This window comes from Dendropsophus ebraccatus, chromosome 6 (genome assembly GCF_027789765.1).
Source record: "Dendropsophus ebraccatus isolate aDenEbr1 chromosome 6, aDenEbr1.pat, whole genome shotgun sequence".
NCBI classification, from domain to species: Eukaryota; Metazoa; Chordata; class Amphibia; order Anura; family Hylidae; genus Dendropsophus; species Dendropsophus ebraccatus.
In genome coordinates this window covers 130,856,797-130,876,961 of record NC_091459.1, presented here as the reverse complement: position 1 = coordinate 130,876,961, position 20,165 = coordinate 130,856,797, and the positions used below count along the sequence as shown (strand labels likewise).

Sequence of the window (20,165 nt, the reverse complement as noted above, 5' to 3'; positions counted from 1 at the left end):
TTATCATGTGATCAGCATTACCAGGATTTATCATGTGATCAGCATTACCAGGCTTCATCATGTGATCAGCATTACCAGGCTTCATCATGTGATCAGTATCACCAGGCTTCATCATGTGATCAGCATTACCAGGATTTATCATGTGATCAGCATTACCAGGCTTCATCATGTGATCAGCATTACCAAGCTTCATCATATGATCAGCATTGCCAGGCTTCATCATGTGATCAGGATTACCAGGCTTCATCATGTGATTAGCATTACCAGGTGTCATCAGATCATTGATGGCAAGAAAAACACAAACAATAAAGCCTGGTAATGGTGGTCACATGATGAAGCCTGGTAATGCTGATCATAGGATGATGCCTGGTTATGCTGATCACATGGTTAAGCCTGCTAAAAGTGCAAATCACACATGATCAATTAGGCTGTAATTATGTAAACAAAAGAATTCAACAAAACTGCAAATGTGTGAACACAACCTTTGAGTTATCAGATAATTTAAAGGTGAAATTAGACTCAGGTGTTTTCACGCAGTAGGTGACATGTTTGGGATCTATCAAAGTCAAAACACAAAAACAAACAACAAAGGTCTAATCTGATTGCTTTCATTGCTATCTATCCAGCGGTGCCACCAGCTTGGTAAGTGGTCGGGGGGGGGGGGGGGGGGGGAGGGCTAAATTTCTTCCAAGCCAATGTGCACAACCAATCAACAATAACCGGCATTATTTTATTTATTTTTTTTAATTATGTTTTTGTAGTTTGTTTTACAAAATATACTTACAACCTTAAAGGGTGCAATTTTTTGCACAGGATAATTAGATAATTAGGACCGCCCGCTTGACCACTAAACCCAGAATTGACAGGGATTCAGTGCAATATTACAAGAAATGTTAAATCTTTTTCCAAAAAAACTATATATCAGTCTGCTCAGCTCCTCTTGCTCTACAACATGACACCTGCAGAAAGGATTGCATTTTTAATGTGACAGGTTCCCTTTAAATTATTCAGTATAAAAGGGGGGAAAAAAGGTGTTTTCTCCCATTATCAGTGTATAGAACAATAGCTTCATTTGCATATATTGTCACATAAAGAACAAGCTCATGGCTTCCTTTGTTATCTGGTTCTTTTGATTATTGTCCTTTTTATTAACATTCAAAAGAAAGCTATATACATATGTACAATATATAGAGATTTATATATATAAAACATCCCACATTGGTACAGTCGTGTGTTTTGTACAGGCTGTTTATTTCAGTACCGGGTGAACGTTCTAGCTCCGGCTTCGATGCCCACCATTCCTGGACCGGTGCAGGAGCTCAGCCAAGATCCAGATCCTCTACGTTCAGGTGGACGGGGTTGTATCTGGCGATGTACGCTTTCCATGATGGGCCTGACTCGTATGTATGGCACACATAATGAACACAACATTGTGTACACACCCAACAAAGGAGAGTTGTGCTACAATGTATTCGCTTTACAGACTTCCTCTACATCTATGTACAAATTGGAATGATCATTTCTCCACGATGGCGTCACAAGCAGCGGTATGTCGCCGCGGCCGGTCACACAATATCTCATTGTATATGGACAATAACATAGGACTCGTTGTTATGTCTCTCTACGGCATGAGCTTAGCTTCCCCTAGTTACAATTGTGTGAAATATCTCGAATTCCACATCTAGAAAATAGAAACTCTTAAGCATTGAATCTTAGATAATAATTTGCAAAAGGTTTTCGAAGATATCCTTGAGCTCGATAAACACAACCCTACGCAAGTGCATGAAATAAGCGGACCTCCGTTGAAAGACGGGACTATCAATGCCATACGAAGGCTGCGTGGATGTTATTGAGTTCCTCGACAATGCGGTGTGACAGAGTAGACGGGTGATGGCTACAGACTTGGGCAATGACGGTTTAGTGGGAACGATGCCAAGGTAGATGCATTGTAAAGCAATTTTTTGGCCGGTCCCAATTGACGGCAACAAATTAGATTAGGATGGATGGGGCAAAAAGGTCCGGTTCTGTCATCTACCATGTTGACTTACGACCCGTGAGGTATTCCATCACAGTCTACGGTGCTCCACATACATTGGATCCATTCTCCGTCACCCTCGTGGGGGGAAAAAACAAGACCCTACCTGATCAGTCCAATAACATTCTCCTTTAACATAGAAAATATTGTCACTTGAAACTACCTCCTTTTACACAGACAATTTCCACTATATTCAACCATCAACAATCACTCAGCCTAAAGATTTGACACTGTGTTATGTTGCTTGGAGATTTTCGTAGATACTTTCTCCATCCCAAATACCTATCCAAAGGCACCGTAGTCCGAAATCCAGACGTTGTTCCCATCTATATACTTTGGGAATTGAGTAGCGTTTCCTGCAGTAGTTGTGTTATTGGGAGGTCGACTGCATGGTCGGCAGCTTGGATTATACTGCTTCTGGTAGTGCACGGTACGTCCCCTTATAGGACGTGGTGGTAAACACCAGGGGGGGGCTGTTAGATCTGCACATGTGTTCCTAGTGCCTGAAGGTTCTGTATGCTGGATAGGATTTTTTTCTGATGACCCGCTAAAGTCACGCCCATTTTGGTTAGTTCACTGGAAATGATAGAAAGGATGTTGTCAGTTCTACATGTTTGCATTGTTATGGCACATAAGTCAATAGAGAGTTGCATTACAAGCAAATTTATCACATTGTAAATGTAGTCAGCATGGTATACAGTAGGAATGGAAACCCTTGGCCCACCAGCTGTTGCAGAACTACAATTTCCATCATGCCCGGACAGTCAAAGCTTATCTTAGGCTGTCCAAGCATGATGGGAATTGTAGTTTTGAAACCACTCGAGGGCAGAAGGTTCCCCATCTCTGTTATAGAGCATAAAGCTGAACACAAAATACTTTTAACTAGTAAATATTAATTTAATTTTCAGATTTTTTCCCTAGGTTTAGGAGTAGAGATGAGCGAACCTGGAGCATGCTCGAGTCGATCCGAACCCGAACTTTCGGCATTTGATTAGCGGTGGCTGCTGAAGTTGGATAAAGCCCTAAGGCTAAGTGGAAATCATGGATATAGTCATTGGCTGTATCCATGTTTTCCAGACAACCTTAGAGCTTTATCCAAGTTCAGCAGCCCCCGCTAATCAAACACCGAATGTTCGGACTTGGATCGACTCGAACCCGAACCCGGTTCGCTCATCTCTATTTAGGAGTTCAGGGGGCGGAACTACTCAGAGATTGATAACCTTCCCCCTTCGCTGACCTACCATTGGACTCCTAAGTCCAAAGTAAAAGAAAAAACAATTAGTACATTGAAAGTGCTACTTAAAGAGGCACAGTCTCAAACTTTTTTTGTAAAGAAATTAACAGGGTTTGTGTTTGCAATATACTCTCTTAATTTTTTATTTTAACTTTAATACTGGGTTTACACGGAGCGATAATTCGCCCGATCGTACAGTTAACGACTTCGAAGTAACGATTTTTCTTTTATGACGATCAGCGTTTAGACGGAACGATATATCGTACGGAAAATTCGTTTTGCGATCGTTTAAGCCTCTCGCACATAGGAAAAATCAGTGAACGACTGTTTACACAGAACGATCTGCGTTTTTTTTGCAAACGACGATGCTGCGTTTACACAAACGATTATCGTTCGAATTCAATCGTTATCGTGCAAATTCGCACGATAATCGTTCCGTGTAAACGCAGCATAATATGTTCAAATCAATGTTCTACAGATGGCCACTAGGTGTCTCCCTTAACCCTTCATGTGTAAAGCTGCTGCATATTGCTTGCATTGTATGGTCAGCTCTCCTATCACACAGCACCAAAACCAAAAATGGAATTGTTGCATAACAAAGAGCATGGTATCCTAGTAAGCTGCAGAGCTGGTAATATAATTAGCCTAAGTTAATAGTCCTCAGTTGAGATGTGCAAAGTTAAGCCAACACCTGTTGCCTGTGATTACGGATTTGTGATCACAAACAATTTTAGGGCTCAAATGCAAGAGGTAATATTTAAAGGGTTGTTTAATAAAAGATATTTGTACATACAAGTTATTTAACCCCTTAAGGAGCCAATTTCGATTTTTGCGTTTTCTTTTTTCCTCCTTGTGCATCAAAGGCCATAGCACTTGCATTTTTCCACCTAGAAACCCACATGAGCCCTTATTTTTTGCGTCACTAATTGTACTTTGCAATGACAGGCTGAATTTTTGCATAAAGTACACTGCGAAACCAGAAAAAAATTCAAAGTGTGGTGAAATTGAAAAAAAAACAACGCATTTTGTTTATTTGGGGGAAATATGTTTTTACGCCATTCACCCTGGGGTAAAATTGACTTGTTATGCACGTTTCTCAAGTTGTTACGATTAAAACGATATATAACATGTATAACGTATATTGTATCTGATGGCCTGTAAAAAATTCAAACCATTGTCAACAAATATACGTCACTTAAAACCGCTCCATTCCCAGGCTTATAGCGCTTTTATCCTTTGGTCTATGGGGCTGTGTCAGGTGTCATTTTTTGGGCCATGATGTGTTCTTTCTATTGGTACCTTGATTGCGCATATACGACTGTTTGATCGCTTTTTATTACAATTTTTCTGGATTTGATGCGACCAAAAATGCGCAATTTTGCACTTTGGGATTTTTTTGCGCTGACGCCGTTCACCGTACGAGATCAGGAATGTGATTAATTAATAGTTTGGGCGATTACGCATGCGGCGATAGCAAACATGTCTGTTTATTTATTTATTTGTTTACTTTTATTTATAACCTGGGAAAAGGGGGGTGATTCAGACTTTTGTTAGGGGAGGAGGCTTTTTATTGGCAACAACACTATATATATTTTTTTTACACATATACTAGAAGCCCCCCTGGGGGACTTCTAGTATATATACTTTGATCTCTCATTGAGATCTCTGCAGCATAGATATGCTGCAGAGATCCATGAGATAGGCACTCGTTTACTTCCGGCTGCTGCAGACGGAAGTAAACGAGTGCCGAGCCGGGGACGGCGCCATCTTGGAGCGGTCACCGGCCGGCTTCAGAAACGGAGATCGCTCCTCCGGCCACTAGACACCAGGGAGACGCTGGATCCGGTAATCGGATGCAGCTGTCATGTTTGACAGCTGCATCTGATTACTGTTTTAGCGGGCACAGCGATCGGACCGTGCCCGCTAATACCTGCGGTCCCGGGCTATAAGCGGCACCCGGGACTGCCGCGGTTCAGAGCGGGGTCGCCGTGCGGCCCCGCTCTGAACGCCCTTACCGGCAATAGGGCGTACCTATACGCCCTTTGTCGTTAAGGGGTTAAAGGGCTTATCTATTTAGGTAAAATATAGGTTGAATGATTCCCCCTCCTGGAGACAAACAATTCCTTCCATACTTGTTATCTATTCAGTCTCCTTCCTCTAGTTCTGAGCTGCTGCTTTCTGCTACACAAAAATCTGTGTGCGATCTTTTCTCCCTGTCCCCCCCTCCTCCCCCGGCTTTGCAGTTTCTTTGTAATGCTGAGGGTTAATATAAAGTTAAGTTGCTCAGATTAATCCTCCAGGCATTACAAAGTTACAGATAGGGACTTGTTTACATCAGCAGTCTCGAAAGGGAGGGGGAGACTGAGAGAAAAGCTTGCACACAGTTTTCTGTGTCTTTAGCATAAAGCAGCAACTCAGAACAGGGGGAAGGAGGCTGAATAGATAACATGTATGAAAGGAATTGTTGGTCTCCAGGAGGGGGGGATTCAACATATATTTTACCTAACCGCATAACTCCTTTAACTACTATATCTTTTTATGGCCGTACATGCTTTCATTTTTACGCTCTTTTGTCTTTGTTACTCCAAATCCCAGGCTTATACACTTTCTGTAAAAGAGTTCCTGTTCCTGTTGTACACTCTAGCTGAGAATTAAGCTAACCATATCTCTCTCCCACTACACCTTCCTAACTCTTATCCATTACTTTCACAGAATCCTTCCACATAGTGGGAGCGAGATAGTGTTGACTGAAATCCTAGCTACAATGTACAGCAGGAATGAGATGTCTGTTACCAGGATATACAGCAGGCAGGAAGTGGAGTAATGAAGACAACAGAGTGGACACTTTGAAAAGGAAAGCAAAAATAACTTTTTTTTTTAAACTTTTTCATCAGACAACCCCTTTAAGTAATAACATTAAATGAATGCACGTCCCCACCTGTTGCTTAAGTACAAGACAGAATCTAGGGTGACATATCCCGCCATTGTGAAGTGTTCTATATACTGATTCATCTTGATAGCTTCCAGCCATTCTTCCACACTCGTCACCGTGAATGCTTCTTGCATGTTTGGGTCTTGCCTGGAAAAGGAAATAAAATTGATGGCAAATTCATTAGATTCGGGGTTGGTGAATCTTACTTTAATTGTAAGGGTCCTATTACACGGGCCAACTTCGGCCCGATCATTCTAGTAAATGAGCTCTGATCTGCTAGATCAGCGCTTGTTTCCTGGAAGTATTAGAAGGCCTGATAATCGGGCAGTAAGGGGTGCATGGACATTGTTAGAAATGTCCATGCAGCCCTTGCCCAAACACCTGATACCTTACCTCTTCCCGCTCCTGGTCTTCTCTCCTGTGCTCCATGGCTTCTCGATCCTGGTGGCAGAAGCATCTGAGCTGTCAGCTGACAGGTCGCTTAGACCCCGCAGCCGCTGGGACCGGGAAGCTGCGGAGCACAGGAGAGAAGACCAGGAGCAGGAAGAGGTAAGTTATCATGTGTTTGGGCAATCATCAGTCGTCAGCCACGCGTCGCTATTACACGTAGAGATTTTTGGTCCAAGCCTAAACCAACGATCAGCCGATTGTCGTTTCACCGGCTCATCGTTGTCTCTATTAGACAGAGCGCTAATAGGCCAAATTAGCCCGATTCCATCGATTATCGTTACAATTTGGACAATTATCGCTCCGTGTACTAGGGCCCTAAGTAAATTTGTGCACAAAAAATGTGGCTGTATATAAACCAAGGGAAATTAGTAAACAAGGCCTTCTGGATTCTTACCATGTAGAGGTATTGGCGAGTTCATTCAAGGTGCTCGGCGTGCGTATGAATTTATCTAGAATGTTAACAATTTGGCCAAACTTAGGTCGGTCACTTCTACACTTCTGCCAGCAATCCAACATGAGCTGATGTAACACTACGGGGCAGTCCATAGGGGGCGGCAGGCGGTATCCTTCATCTATTGCCTTAATGACCTATGAGGAAACATTAACATTCATTATCGTTACGGCAAGCCCATTCAATTCCTTTCTCTTGATCTTGGCGTGTCGACTATTCCTGTAGACGAGATTACTCTCTTTCATGTCCACTTTCCTGAAAAGATGTGAAGCTTTGAAGTGGTTAATACTTCTGCTAATTAGAATCTGCCTCTTTCTTGTTGGTAATAGACAGTCACATTATTTTTTTCTCAAAAGAAATTATTCAAAATAGTAAAAAAAAAACAACCAGTAAACTTGTAGGAAACTAATAGGCATAAAAGCTAGAGTCTGTATTTTAATGGGGAGAAGTGCCCCCTCCTACAAATGTCTGTCTTTGTTAGTTTAATGGGATCTATGTCAACCTATATGGTGAGATTTAACGTCTTGAGTGGGTGTGAGGAGCTTCCGGCCTGTGAGCAGCTTTTGAACCTCCGGGTTCTCCCAATGCAGGTTGGGGACATGTGTTCCCTGTACACCACCCTTCTGTGGGCACCATGCCCAGTATAACATTGAGTGCGGTGGCCCCCAGACACAGGAGGGTAACGTGCGTGTTGGCTCCTGTAAACCGCACTGCTAGGGCCAACATGAGGGTTAACCTAAACCCTAGGGGCGTGGGGGCACAATACTTTGCCTTGTTCCGGGAGCTGCCAACCCACGCTACGCCTCTGACGTGCACAATATAACATTGAGCTCCTACTCATTGTTATTGTCACCCCTGTGCATGCAAGCGCCACTGCTAACAAGGGCTGTGTGCTCCATCTTGCCAGTTTGCCCATGCTCCTTTGATCTCCCAGGCTGTGCGCTGCTGACATCACCATTTCAGGATGACAGGTGGACTGCGGATAGCTGGTAAGGGGAGGGAGAGACTTTATTAATAAACTCTGTTTGGAGGCTCACTGAGGGATTGAAGCCAATGCTCTTAGTCGGGACACTCAACGCTCTGGCGCCTGCGCGAACGGCAGTGTCAGGAGCGCGCAGACTGAGAGATCAGGGACCTATGTGTAAACTGGCAAGACAGCACGTGTAGCTTCTGCCAGCAACGACATTGAGCAGGAGGCCGACCAACAGTAAATATGTATGGAAAAAGAGGGAGGAGGAGGTAGTGATGAAGTGTGCCAAAGTGAGGCACAAACACCAAGCCCCTACTCTTCTGTGACTCTTGATTTGGGTCTGTTCACACTGAGGAAATTTGGAAGAATTCTGCTGCAGAGCTCTCCGCCATTTATAGCCAGAATTCCATCTGCCTCAGTGTCAGGCAGCGCATCTACGCGAGGGCTCGTGCGCCTCCGCTTCCCCCACTCTCCGCTCAAAGAATTGACATGTAAATTCTTTGAGCGGAGAGCGGAGGCGCACGAGCCCTCATATAGACACAGTCTGGCAGTGAGGCAGGCGGGATTCCCCGGCGGAGATTTCGCCGAATTTGCTTAGTGTAAACAGGCCCTTTCAGTACGAGAGCCAAGATTCCTCAGAATATACTGCAAGGACACATTTACTAAAGGTATAATGCACACAAGGGGCCAGCCACCTACACTATACTGTCAGCACCTTGGATCTGTTCTAGAAGCTGACAGATTCTGAAAACTTAAAATCATGTCATTTTATCTCCATGGGAATTCGGAGTCTTTCCGATCCTTTTAAAGATACATTAATAAAAAAATTTTGCTCAGTTGGAAAAAAATAAGAACCAAATTCCCTGTAATACCTTAATTGAACTAGGAACTATGTATGTATAATGACAGGGCATATAGGTTGTCCATTAACAGAACACAATTATTGTTTTCCACTTTCCGTTCGGCTTAGAATTGGTGCCCTCAATATTGTATCCTAGGAACCAGAGGCCCACGGAAATCACAAAGACACTCACTGAGAGTAATAGGTGAACTCGATTGACTTGTGTTTACATTACATCTATACATTTACAGAGTATGTTCCAATGGCCCATATCCACAATAGAAGCGGGCGCTCTCCAGTCACTGCAAGACATGTCCGGCAACTGGACACCAATCGGAGACCATTGTAAGGCTATGTTCACACAACGTAAAAAAAGTAAGAGAAAAAACATCCGCTTTTCCTATATAAAAATACATCAGTTATTGCTGCTATTTGATGGACTTCACTGCAATGCCTTGAAGTCAATGGAATGACGATCGTCCAATGCACACAATGTATAAAATAATGGACGTTGTCTGTAGAGATGAGCGAACCTGTCGAGGTTTGGGTTTGTATGAACCTGAACTCTCGGCTTCTGATTCCCGCAGTCTGCAGCCTCCTTGAAGAGGGTGGATACAGCATGAGGACTGCCTGGAAAACTGGGATACAGCCTATGGCTATGGCTGTATCCCAGTTTTCCAGGCGGTCCTCAGGCTCTATCCTCCCTCTCCACGGAGCGGACAGAAAGCGGGAATCAGAAGCCAAGAGTTCAGGTTCATACAAACCCAAACCTCGGCCGGTTCGCTCATCTCTAGTTGTCTGTGCGGACATCAAAATAATGTTGATGTCAATTATTTGCGGACGCCTACTGCAAACAGCGGTTGTTATTTTTTTTTGTTCACACACAGTTTTTCCTTTTTCATCATTCTTTTACCGTCCTTTTACTATTAAATTCAATGGACTTTTCAAGAAAGACACATCCAAAGGGCAATCAGTCCACCTAAATTAGAATAGGGTACCAACAGCCGTCATTGCACTGACGGGCGGCCCGACAGCTAAATGACATCCGTAATTTTAGACTCAAAAAGACGTAATTTTAAACGGAACATAAAAACGTTGTGTGAAGATAGCCCCACGTTGCTCAGGCTAACTTGACTGAGACTGCAGAATCGCGACTGCTAAACCTACATGCCTCCTCTACTTTTACAGACAGACTGATGGCTAGGGATGCAACCCCATTATAGAAGCTCTGCATGGTAAAAGGGTTAACGTGTCACTATAACTTTCAAAATCTAAATCAGTAGTAGATGTGAAATAAAGCATGTTTGCAATTTACATTCATTATTTTATTTTTTTTAGTTATCATGGAAAACACGGTACTTCCTGTTTTCCTCAAAAACAGGAAACAGTGAGAAAACAGGAAGTCCAGTGTATCCCAGCCCATTTAAGCGGTCACAGACAGAAGGCAGTAATGTGATTGATGGACACATTGAGCCATGACTCTCCGTACTGGCCGGAGTTCCTGTGTTTAGTCTGTTTTTTTCCACCAGGATAGTCAGAAATTCTGCCCTCAGGAGACTGGACCTGGATTTCTGGTAAGTTCAGCTTTGTTTTACAGCGTGATAACAACACAAAAAATAATGAATGTATATTGCAAACTTTCCTTTTATCACATCTACTGTTGATTTAGAGTTAGAAAGTTATAACGACAGTGACACTTTAAGTGTCATAAAGACACCATGTTCTATAAGCCATGTTATAGCATATGGAGTGTTTAGACTCCACAATCATTTCCCATGTCTCCTTTTGAGTGGACTGACAGTTCAGGAGTCCCTGTTCCTACACAATAAGCGGCAATGCTGTATCCATCACCGCCTAGGCGCCACATTGGCTGGCCTACTGCATCACCATCTCACTATGAGAGAAAGATACTATGATTGGCTATAAATGTAGGGTGTACTATGCCACTCAATACAAGGGCAGGGACCTCGTTCATTGACAGGAGTATCTGCTTATTTTCAAGGTGCTCTATGACCATAAAGTTGCATGTCTTGGGAAAGATGTTGTATGCCAGTGATCGCAAGATCCATTGTAACATAAGGGATCATAGGTAACTCACATCCTGGTTGGACATTTCCCAATATGGCCTCTCTCCGTATGAGATGACTTCCCACATGACGATACCATAACTCCACACATCACTTGCCGAAGTGAACTTGCGGTAGGCGATGGCTTCTGGTGCCGTCCACCGAATCGGAATTTTACCTCCCTAACAAGACAAATGAAACTATTAAAATAAAAGGAAAGAAGCACAACATATTTGGAAAGTTAAATGTTCTATTTAAGGAATTAAAAGTCAATAGAAGAACAAAATCCTGATAACCACATTGAACAAATAGACAACATATAGTCAAGATGATGGACAATCCACTGAATGATGCAGGTTCCATACTTTGGGGCAATATGGAACTGTAGATAAACTATTAAAATAGATAGGCATGTAATATGGTCAAGCTGTTGTTTCCCAAAAAACTTTTGAGAGGCCAAGTATTAAAAGTTTGGCAGAAATGCATAAATGCTTTAAAGCAGGGATGGGGAATCTTCAGCCCTCCAGCTGTAGCAAAACTACAATTCCCCTCATGTTTGGACAGCCAAAACTAACGCTTTGGCTGTCCAGGCATGATGGGAATTGTAGTTTTTCAACAGCTGGAGGGCCGAAGATTCCCCATCCCTGCTTTAAAGTATCTAGGCCTAAATCAAGCTGTACACATTGGGTAGCAATCAGAACGTTTGGTCAACCAGCAGCTATCTCCTCCAATTGAAAGTGCATGTGTTCTTGATAGAGAGAAGGGGAAAATCCACTCAAGGCTCTTTCACTCTGGCCGATTAATGGGCCCATGGTTCTTACTGGGATATTCAGCCTACATAAAACGACCAGTAATCAACCATAAAATGAGTCAACATTTATTGGTTTGATGATTAACTCTTTCGTGCGGCCATTCAAATTATGGCTATCTATGCAGCCACCAGTGATGAGCTGCATGAATGATCCATCCATTATTTGTATGGCCTGGCCACATGATTGTTCTAACTTTCTAAAGGCCGAGCAAACAAGCCCTGATCACTGAGATCAGATCTTTACCCAGTTAGCCCATGTAAAAGGGCCCTTTAAAGGCTCCACTAGTCTTGGTTAACCTGCCCCAAGAACAACATTGCACCGTTCTTGTAAGAAAGTATCTGTGCTTATCCTTGATAACTCTTCTAACCATCAGCATAATGGCTGCTATAGGACACAGCGGCCAAAATCTAGGCCTAAATCAAGCTGTACACATTAGGTAGCAATCAGAAGAACGCTTGGTCAACCAACAGCTATCTCTTCCGATTGAAAGTGCATGTGGTCTCGAAAGACAGAAAGGCAAAATCCTCTAAAGGCCTTTTTACTCTGAACGATTAATGGGACCATGGGTGTTCCTGGGAATGCCCATTCCCGATATTCAGCCCACATAAAACCACCAGTCATCAGCCAAAAAAATGAGCCAACACTCATTGGTTTGATGATTAACTTTTTTGTGTGACCATACAAATTATGGCTATATGTGCTGCTCATCTGTGATGAACTGCACGAATGGTCCATTGATCGTTTGTATGGCCCGACCACATGATTGTTCTAACTTTCTAAAGGCCGCGCAAACAAGCCCCGATCACGGAGATTAGATCTTCAGCCAGTTAGCCCATGTAAAAGGGACCTCAAAGGCTCAACTAGTCATGGTTAACCTGCCCCAATAACAACATTGCTGAAGTCCAACATGGCACCGTTCTTGCAAGAAACTCTTGATAACTCTTTTAACTATCAGGATAATGGCTGCTATACAGTAGGACACAGTGGCCAAGACGGCCCACCTACAATAATAGCTAAGATACAGTGGATGACATGGGGATGTATATTGCAGATCACTGGTCGACCAAGAATGGAGAAAAACAACACAGTGACATAGTAGAACTAAATACCCATAAGCTATGTTTTTAGAGTGAAGCTCTAATGCATGTTTGCTTTAGGGCCAAATGGTTCCTTGTTACTCCCCTGTGATAGAAATGATGTGGACTCTTTATAGAACATACCCTTGTAGTATAAGCTGCTTCAGGGTCATCCTCAAGGACTCGAGAGAGACCAAAATCCGAAACTTTGCAAACCAAATTGCTGTTGACCAAGATATTTCTGGCAGCCAGATCTCTGTGGACGTAGTTCATGTCTGATAAGTATTTCATGCCAGAAGCGATACCTCGCAGCATCCCCACCAGCTGTATCACGGTGAACTGCCCATCGTGTTTCTAGAAAGAAGGCAGAAAATTTATCATCAATACAGATCCTGAAAAATCTATAGGAAAAAGTACCAACATATGCGATAACACACACAAAAAAATATCCATATGGTTTTAAGCGTTCCTATAGAGATAATACACGTAATAGACTTTGCCAGTGTATGAAACGCCAGTCTTATCTGATGAACCTGAGTGTATCTATGGCTTTCTACAATATAGAGCACAACCACTGCTGAGCATGATTGGTACTTCAGAGAAATGGGCCCTATAGACCAGCAGAAATGCACTACGGGCTACGGCTTTGATCCATTGTATAAAGCAGTAAATTGACTTTGTGCTGAAACACATTTACAACGAGGCAAAGTGCATGGAAGACGGAGATGGACACAACAGGAAATATGGAATAAATTGACAATAAACAAGAGATGGATGGAGAGGTAGTGAGATGATGAGGGCTCCTTATAACTTAACAAGTAGGAAGCTTTCAGAAAACATGAAAGATCCTATAATAGCGTCTCCAAAGTAACTTATAACAAGAGCTTTCTATGAGTTGTAATAATGGCGCTCTATATTGTCACTGTATATGTCATGACTTTATTTCCAAATACAGGCACAAATGGTGGAAAGGGCAACCGTAGCTACAAATCTAATAGGAAAAAGTGGTGGTAGATCATACCTCAGAACTCTGGACTCTCACTGTATATCTACTATTGAAGGCTACTACACTTCCAACTGCAGTGGCGTAGCTACCATAGAGGCAGGGTAGGCAGCTGCTATGGTGCCCGTGGGGGAGGGGGCCCGGGGATGTGCAGGGAAGATAAGAGTCTCATGTGTTCTTCTGCTTAACCCCTTATGTACTGCAGTGTGTAAGTGACCCAGTGTTCACTTACATGCTTCAACATAAAAGTTAAAAAGCAGAGGACAAAGAGATCTCTGCTTATGGTGGGGTTCCGTACAGTTTTTTTTTTTGCTGTGGGAGGGCCCTGTACATTTTTTTTGCTATGGGTCCCCATAAATCCTAGCTATGCCCCTGTCCAACTGTACAGGCACGCCATAGGGTTCACAGTCTTTCTCTGAAAGGGAAGCCCTGGGGAAGGTCTGATGATGGAACCGTCCATTTGTGGTTAGTTCATGTGGGTTACAGGTCCGTATATAGACAGTTACATCACTAGAGTTTTCCCAGGTAAGTTGGATAGTTTTTTCAGTAGTATGATCTCCTCTACTTCTGAGTTCCCTTTAAATGCAAAATTGTATTGTGTGGTTCTATGAAGTACCAACTCTCTAAATAGGATTTAGAAAGAAGGAGTCTCCACCTTGGGGAGATTCAGTAACAGAGCCCATAAATAGACGGTGACCTTCTCAAGGTGTCAGTTAAAGGGATTGTTTCATAAGAAATATTGTTGAGTCAGCAGGCCACCATACACTTTAGACTGGCAGTCAAGTTGGCGGGTTCATCGGACTATTGTTTAACGTATATGGGCAGCGCAAGCATGTACGTCCTTTTCAGCTTATGTACTGAGGTGGACACAATAAGACTACTGAAAAGGAAAAGCGGGGGTGTGAGACTTGAGAAGTACTCAGAATCGCAGCAGATTTGACTGCAAACTTCAGAGCATTAAATCTGCTGTCATACAGTACGTGAAGGCCATAAACAATACTATATGTTATATATATACTTTTTATGGCTCCAATTTATCGTATTAACCCCTTAAAGGACAAGTGCCATGAAAAACTTTTTCCCAGTAATTAAAGCACATTACAAAGTTATATAACTCTGTAATATGCTTCAATCACCTATCTGCCTCCCTTCCCTGTCTTTTCCCCCCTCCACCCCCACCAGGAAGTGTAAGAAACTCACACAGACCTAATTACTGTTGTTACCGTCACCAAGCTCTTCTCTCAGCTCCTTCTCCTGTTACACTAGCCTCCCCCCTCCCCTGCCTTGTCAGGTGACTCAGCTTGCTCAGCTCCCATTGGCTGAACAACTGCAAGCCATCACTTGAACTGGGGAGGGGGAGGCTGGTGTAACAGGACCTAGAGCAGCCCTCCTGCTGATGACTCATCCTCACAAGAAGGAGCTGCCTGGTGACGGTGACGGCAGTCATTAGGTCTGTGTGAGTTAGAACACTTCCTGGTGGGGGGTGGAGGGGGGAAAAGACAGGGAAGGGAGGCAGATAGGTGATTGAAACATATTACAGAGTTATATAACTTTGTAATGTGCTTCAATTACTGGGAAAAAGTTTTTCATGGCACTTGTCCTTTAAGGACAGAGGCAATTTTGATTTTTGCACTTCCGTTTTTTAGAAGTTGCATTTTTTCACCTAGAAACGCACATGAGCCCTTATTTTTTGTACCACTAATTGTACTTCGCAATGACAGGTTGAATTTTTTCATAAAGTACACTGCAAAAGCAGAAAAAAAATAAATGTGTGGTGAAATTGAAAAACAAACAAACGCATTTTGTTTATTTGGGGGGTATTTGTATTAATACCGTTCGCATTGACTTGTTATCCATGTTCCTCAAGTCGTTAGGATTACAACGATATGTAACATGTATAACTTTTATATTATGAGATGGCCTGTAAAAAATTCAAACCATTGTTAACATAAATATGTTCCTTAAAACCGCTCCATTCCCAGGCTTATAGCGCTTTTATCCTTTGATCTATGGGGCTGTGTGAGGTGTCATTGTATGCGCCATGATGTGTGCTTTCTATTACGCATAAGCGACTTTTCGAGCGCTTTTTATTACAATTTTTCTAGATTTGATGCAACCAAAAATGCACAATTTTCCACTTTGGGATTTTTTTACGCTTACGCCGTTTACAGTGCGAGATCAGGAATGTGATAAATTAATAGTTCGGGCGATTACGCGCGTGGAGATACCAAACATGTTTATTTATTTATTTTTATTTATAACATGGGAAAAGGGGAGATTTTTTTTTATCTATAATAACACTTTTTTTTTACACTTATACTAGAAGTCCCCCTGGGGTTAGGGTTATTCTCCCTGGGGTTAGGATTATTCCCCCGGGGGATTTCTAGTATATGCACACTGATCTCTCATTGAGATCTATGCTATTTAGTTACACAGCATAGATCAATGAGATAGGCACTGGATTGCTTCCGGCTGTTGCAGCCAGAAGCAATCGAGTGACGAGCCAGGTAAAGGATGTGTGAGACGAGGGGCTGCACTACATCTATTGTGAAAAAGTATTTACAAAAGGGACAAGTGTGGGACAAGAACTATATGTGTGGTCAGAGATGAGAAGGAAGCCTTGATTTACCTTGTATGGACCCTCTCAAAAAGGAGGGGGGGGCATGCCTGGACCAATATTTGTTCTATGAGTCTGTACTGTTCTATATATATTAGGTGTATATTTCTTTACCTGTCATACACTTGTAATTATATGAAGTGTAATCCCTGCTCGTTGTGTTAAGGAGTCCAGTGGGCGGTGTCACTCGTATAGACTCACGAAAACATAAGAGTTGTAATTAATAAATTACAAATTATACAAAATCTTTTCCCGTGAAGATGCATATCAATTCACTCAGCTACTTCTGCTCTATAACATGATGCTGATAGCTTGGGTAGCATTTTCATTGTAGCAACTATGCAGTATTCATTAAAAGAGAGTGAGTGTGTGTGTGTGTGTGTGTGTGTGTGTGTGTGTGTGTGTGTGTGTGTTTTTGTGTAAAAATTGTGTTGGGAAAAACTAAACAAAACAAAAATAAAAAAAATATATATCTAACTGGCATTGACTATTTCATACAGCTAGGAACAAGACAAAACAGAAATGCATTCACTTCTGAACAATGATGTGGACATGAAAGTAATTGCATACTGTTTTCCCACACCTCGCACTACGGAAAATGTGATTCTTACAAATAGAAGCCTGAACCTGTCTACCTCGATTCCATTCATTCTCCAATTACTACTGAAAGGTGGTGTCACCTGAAGAAAGGAAATAAACAAATGTATCTTATTTTCTATTGCCGCGCATTATAAATGGAGCCGAAGCCGAGTAAAGCTAAAAAAAAAAAAAAATCTAAAAACCACCTTGAAGGTTATTTAATAGCGTCGCTCACAGGAGTGTAAGTGGATACCGCTAAGTAGGATTCTCACAATGACGTTCTTTATTAGATCGTAAAGGACTAGGATGCCTGGAAAAGCTTAAATTATCAGCAAATAAGTGAGAAATCAGTGTGATGGCACTTTATTAAATAGGTTATAAAATGGAAAAAAAAAAACAGTCACCATATCCGACAATATTAATGTCTTATTCATACGAAATACATAGATCTTAGGTTATTCTGTGGAGAGGACTGTTTTTTGCTTTGCGCTGTACAGTATAACCAAAACTTCAGTTTTTTTGTAAATTTTTTTTTTTTTTAAGATTTGGAGACAATCTATAGGATGGACAATAATTTCACAATAAAATGTTCTAAAATAAGGAATGTTCTAGAATAAGGGTAAATGACTTGTGACTGTAATAGTAGGAGATGTGTAGGTACGCCATTGGTTTGGGCCTTTGGGTAGATGAAATTCATTTGGGTCTATTATTGGTTGATACAATTGTTTTCTGATGTTATCTTCACCCCCATATTGTCGATGTTAGCTTGACCCCCATTCGTATGATGTAGGAATAAATCTTTTTTGGACTACCTAATATTCAAAGACAAGGTCATGTGTGTGTACCATATAGATGCCATATGTTGTCATTTTTGTGTAACTCTTGGGGGTAGTTGACCCAAAAAATTCTTTCAAATCCTCTGGTGCTAGATATTTGTAATTTACTTCTATTAAAAAATGTTCAGTCTTCCAGTACTTATCAGCTGCTGTATGTCTAGCAGGAAGTGGTGTATTCTTTCCAGTCTGACACAGTGCTCTCTGCTGCCTCCTCTGTCCGTGTCGGGAACTGTTCAGGGCAGTAGAGGTTTTTTATGGGGATTTGCTACTGCTCTGGACAGTTCCTGACAAGGACAGAGGTGGCAGCAGAGAGCACTGAGTCAGACTGGAAAGAATACACCACTTCCTGCAGGGCATATAGCAGCTGATAAGTACTAGAAGACTTGAAATTTCTTTAATAGAAGTAAATTACAAATCTCTTGCTCTTTCTGGCACCAGTTGATTTGAAATAATTTTTTTTGTGAACTAAACCTTTAAAGGAGAAGTCCAGCGAAAATTTTTATTAAAGTATTGTATTGCCCCCCCTCCCCCCCCCCCCCCCAAAAAAAAAAAAAAAGTTATACAAATCACTAATATACACTTATTACAGGAAATGCTTAGAAAGTGCTTTTTTTCCTGCACTTACTACTGCATCAAGGCTTCACTTCCTGGATAACATGGTGATGTCACTTCCTGGATAAAATGGTGATGTCACGACCCGACGCCCAGAGCTGTGCAGGCTTTGGCTGCTGGAGAGGATGATGGCAGGGGGATGCTCAGTGTCCCTCCACTGCCCTGTGTCCCTCAGTGTCCCATGATCCTCTCCAGCAGCCACAGCCCGCACAGCTCTGGGAGTCGGGTCGTGACATCACCATGTTATCCAGGAAGTGAAGCCTTGATGCAGTAGTAAGTGCAGGAAAAAAAGCACTTTATAAGCATTTTCTGTAATAAGTGTATATTGGTGATTTTTATAACTTTTGGGGATCAATACAATACTTTAATAAAAATTTTCCCCGGACTTCTCCTTTAAGAAAGGCAATACTCACAATTAGAGTAAGTGTCAGAATCTGATCGAACAGTAAAATTCTTGGGTGTTCATTACTTAAGTTAAGATTTTTCAATACTAGAGTATTCATGTAACAAGCCCCATTGAAATCAATGAGACACTCTTGAATGTTACTAGGTGCCCCTACTCCGCAGAGCGGAGGGAACCTAGTTAACCTAGGCCATTATGTTTCGATGACTGACACCGAACATTTAACCATCCATCAGTTATCTCTCCCACACAAACAAACCTGCTTTTCATTTCTAATTTTTGTTTATTTTGTTTACACATCCCTCAAAGGGACGAAATATAAAAAAATTAGAGCAAAAAAAAATTTCTGCAGGAGCTATGGAGCGATTGTTTTTTGGAGGTTACCCTAGCATCCGAGCATGCTCACTCAACTCTACTCACAATGCATATGTAATAAGAAAAAAATGGAAGTGGATCCCACAGCTCCGATAAAATGTAGAAAGTTTATTGAAATATAAATAAAAGTAACAAAATAATTAAAATCACTCCAACGCGTTTCGGGTACAACCCTTAATGAGGCCATGATTAAGGGTTGTACCCGAAATGCGTTGGAGAGATTTTAATAATTTTGTTTCTTTTATTTAAATTTTCTACATTTTATCGGAGCTGTGGGATCCACTTCCATTTTTTCTTATTACTTTGCCGGGACACGGCCCGAGTATACTTCCACGTGCTCCTTCCTGGGAAGCTGATGGTGCAAGAGAGACCAGCACTATGGGGGTGAGCTGACCATCCTGCTCAGTTGCAGATGTAATAACCTTATTCTTATTACAGTGGCAATAACAAATTCTAAGTTTCTTGTATAACAGTTGGGAATCTCACCACACACCTGAGGTTGACTAAGTTGGGTTACACTAGAGATCAGAAGGATATCAGTAGGCTGACGATTCCGAGTTCACACTACGGAATCTGCACAGATAAGTTCCAGCAGATTCTGTCACTTGTACCCGCTAGCCGTGGCGCACATTTCCGCCTGTGCCATAGACACCATTCTATGCTTGGGCGTCTTCCGCCATCCACCGAAAGACCTGACATGTCAATTCTTTCGATGGACAGCGGAATTCGTCTGGCCATAGAATTGAGTCTATGGGACGAATGAGTACGAGTAACGGAATTCGACGGAACTTATTCACATGGATTCCGTAGTGTGAACCCAGCCCAAGTCTCACTAAATACTGAACATTCTAATTCTCGGTTGGCACTTTCACT

At 42.1% G+C, this 20,165-nt stretch overlaps 1 protein-coding gene across 5 annotated transcripts in view; it reads right to left on the bottom strand.

Moving 5' to 3' along the window:
- Window positions 1-974: 974 nt before the first annotated feature.
- The window catches only part of LOC138796073 (ephrin type-A receptor 3-like), a 195,604-nt gene continuing 176,413 nt past the window's right edge, over window positions 975-20,165 (bottom strand). For 2 of the 5 annotated variants that reach the window (XM_069975978.1, XM_069975974.1), the window contains 5 exons: window positions 13,012-13,221; window positions 11,012-11,161; window positions 7,046-7,239; window positions 6,208-6,348; window positions 975-2,611 (listed from right to left, as the gene is read on the bottom strand). In XM_069975978.1, the coding sequence (XP_069832079.1) occupies window positions 2,512-2,611; window positions 6,208-6,348; window positions 7,046-7,239; window positions 11,012-11,161; window positions 13,012-13,221 (795 nt within the window). In that variant the 3' untranslated portion in view covers window positions 975-2,511. Of the gene's footprint in view, window positions 2,612-6,207; window positions 6,349-7,045; window positions 7,240-11,011; window positions 11,180-13,011; window positions 13,222-20,165 lie in introns of those variants that run through there. The other 3 variants (XM_069975975.1, XM_069975976.1, XR_011363709.1) reach the window with 3 other exon arrangements.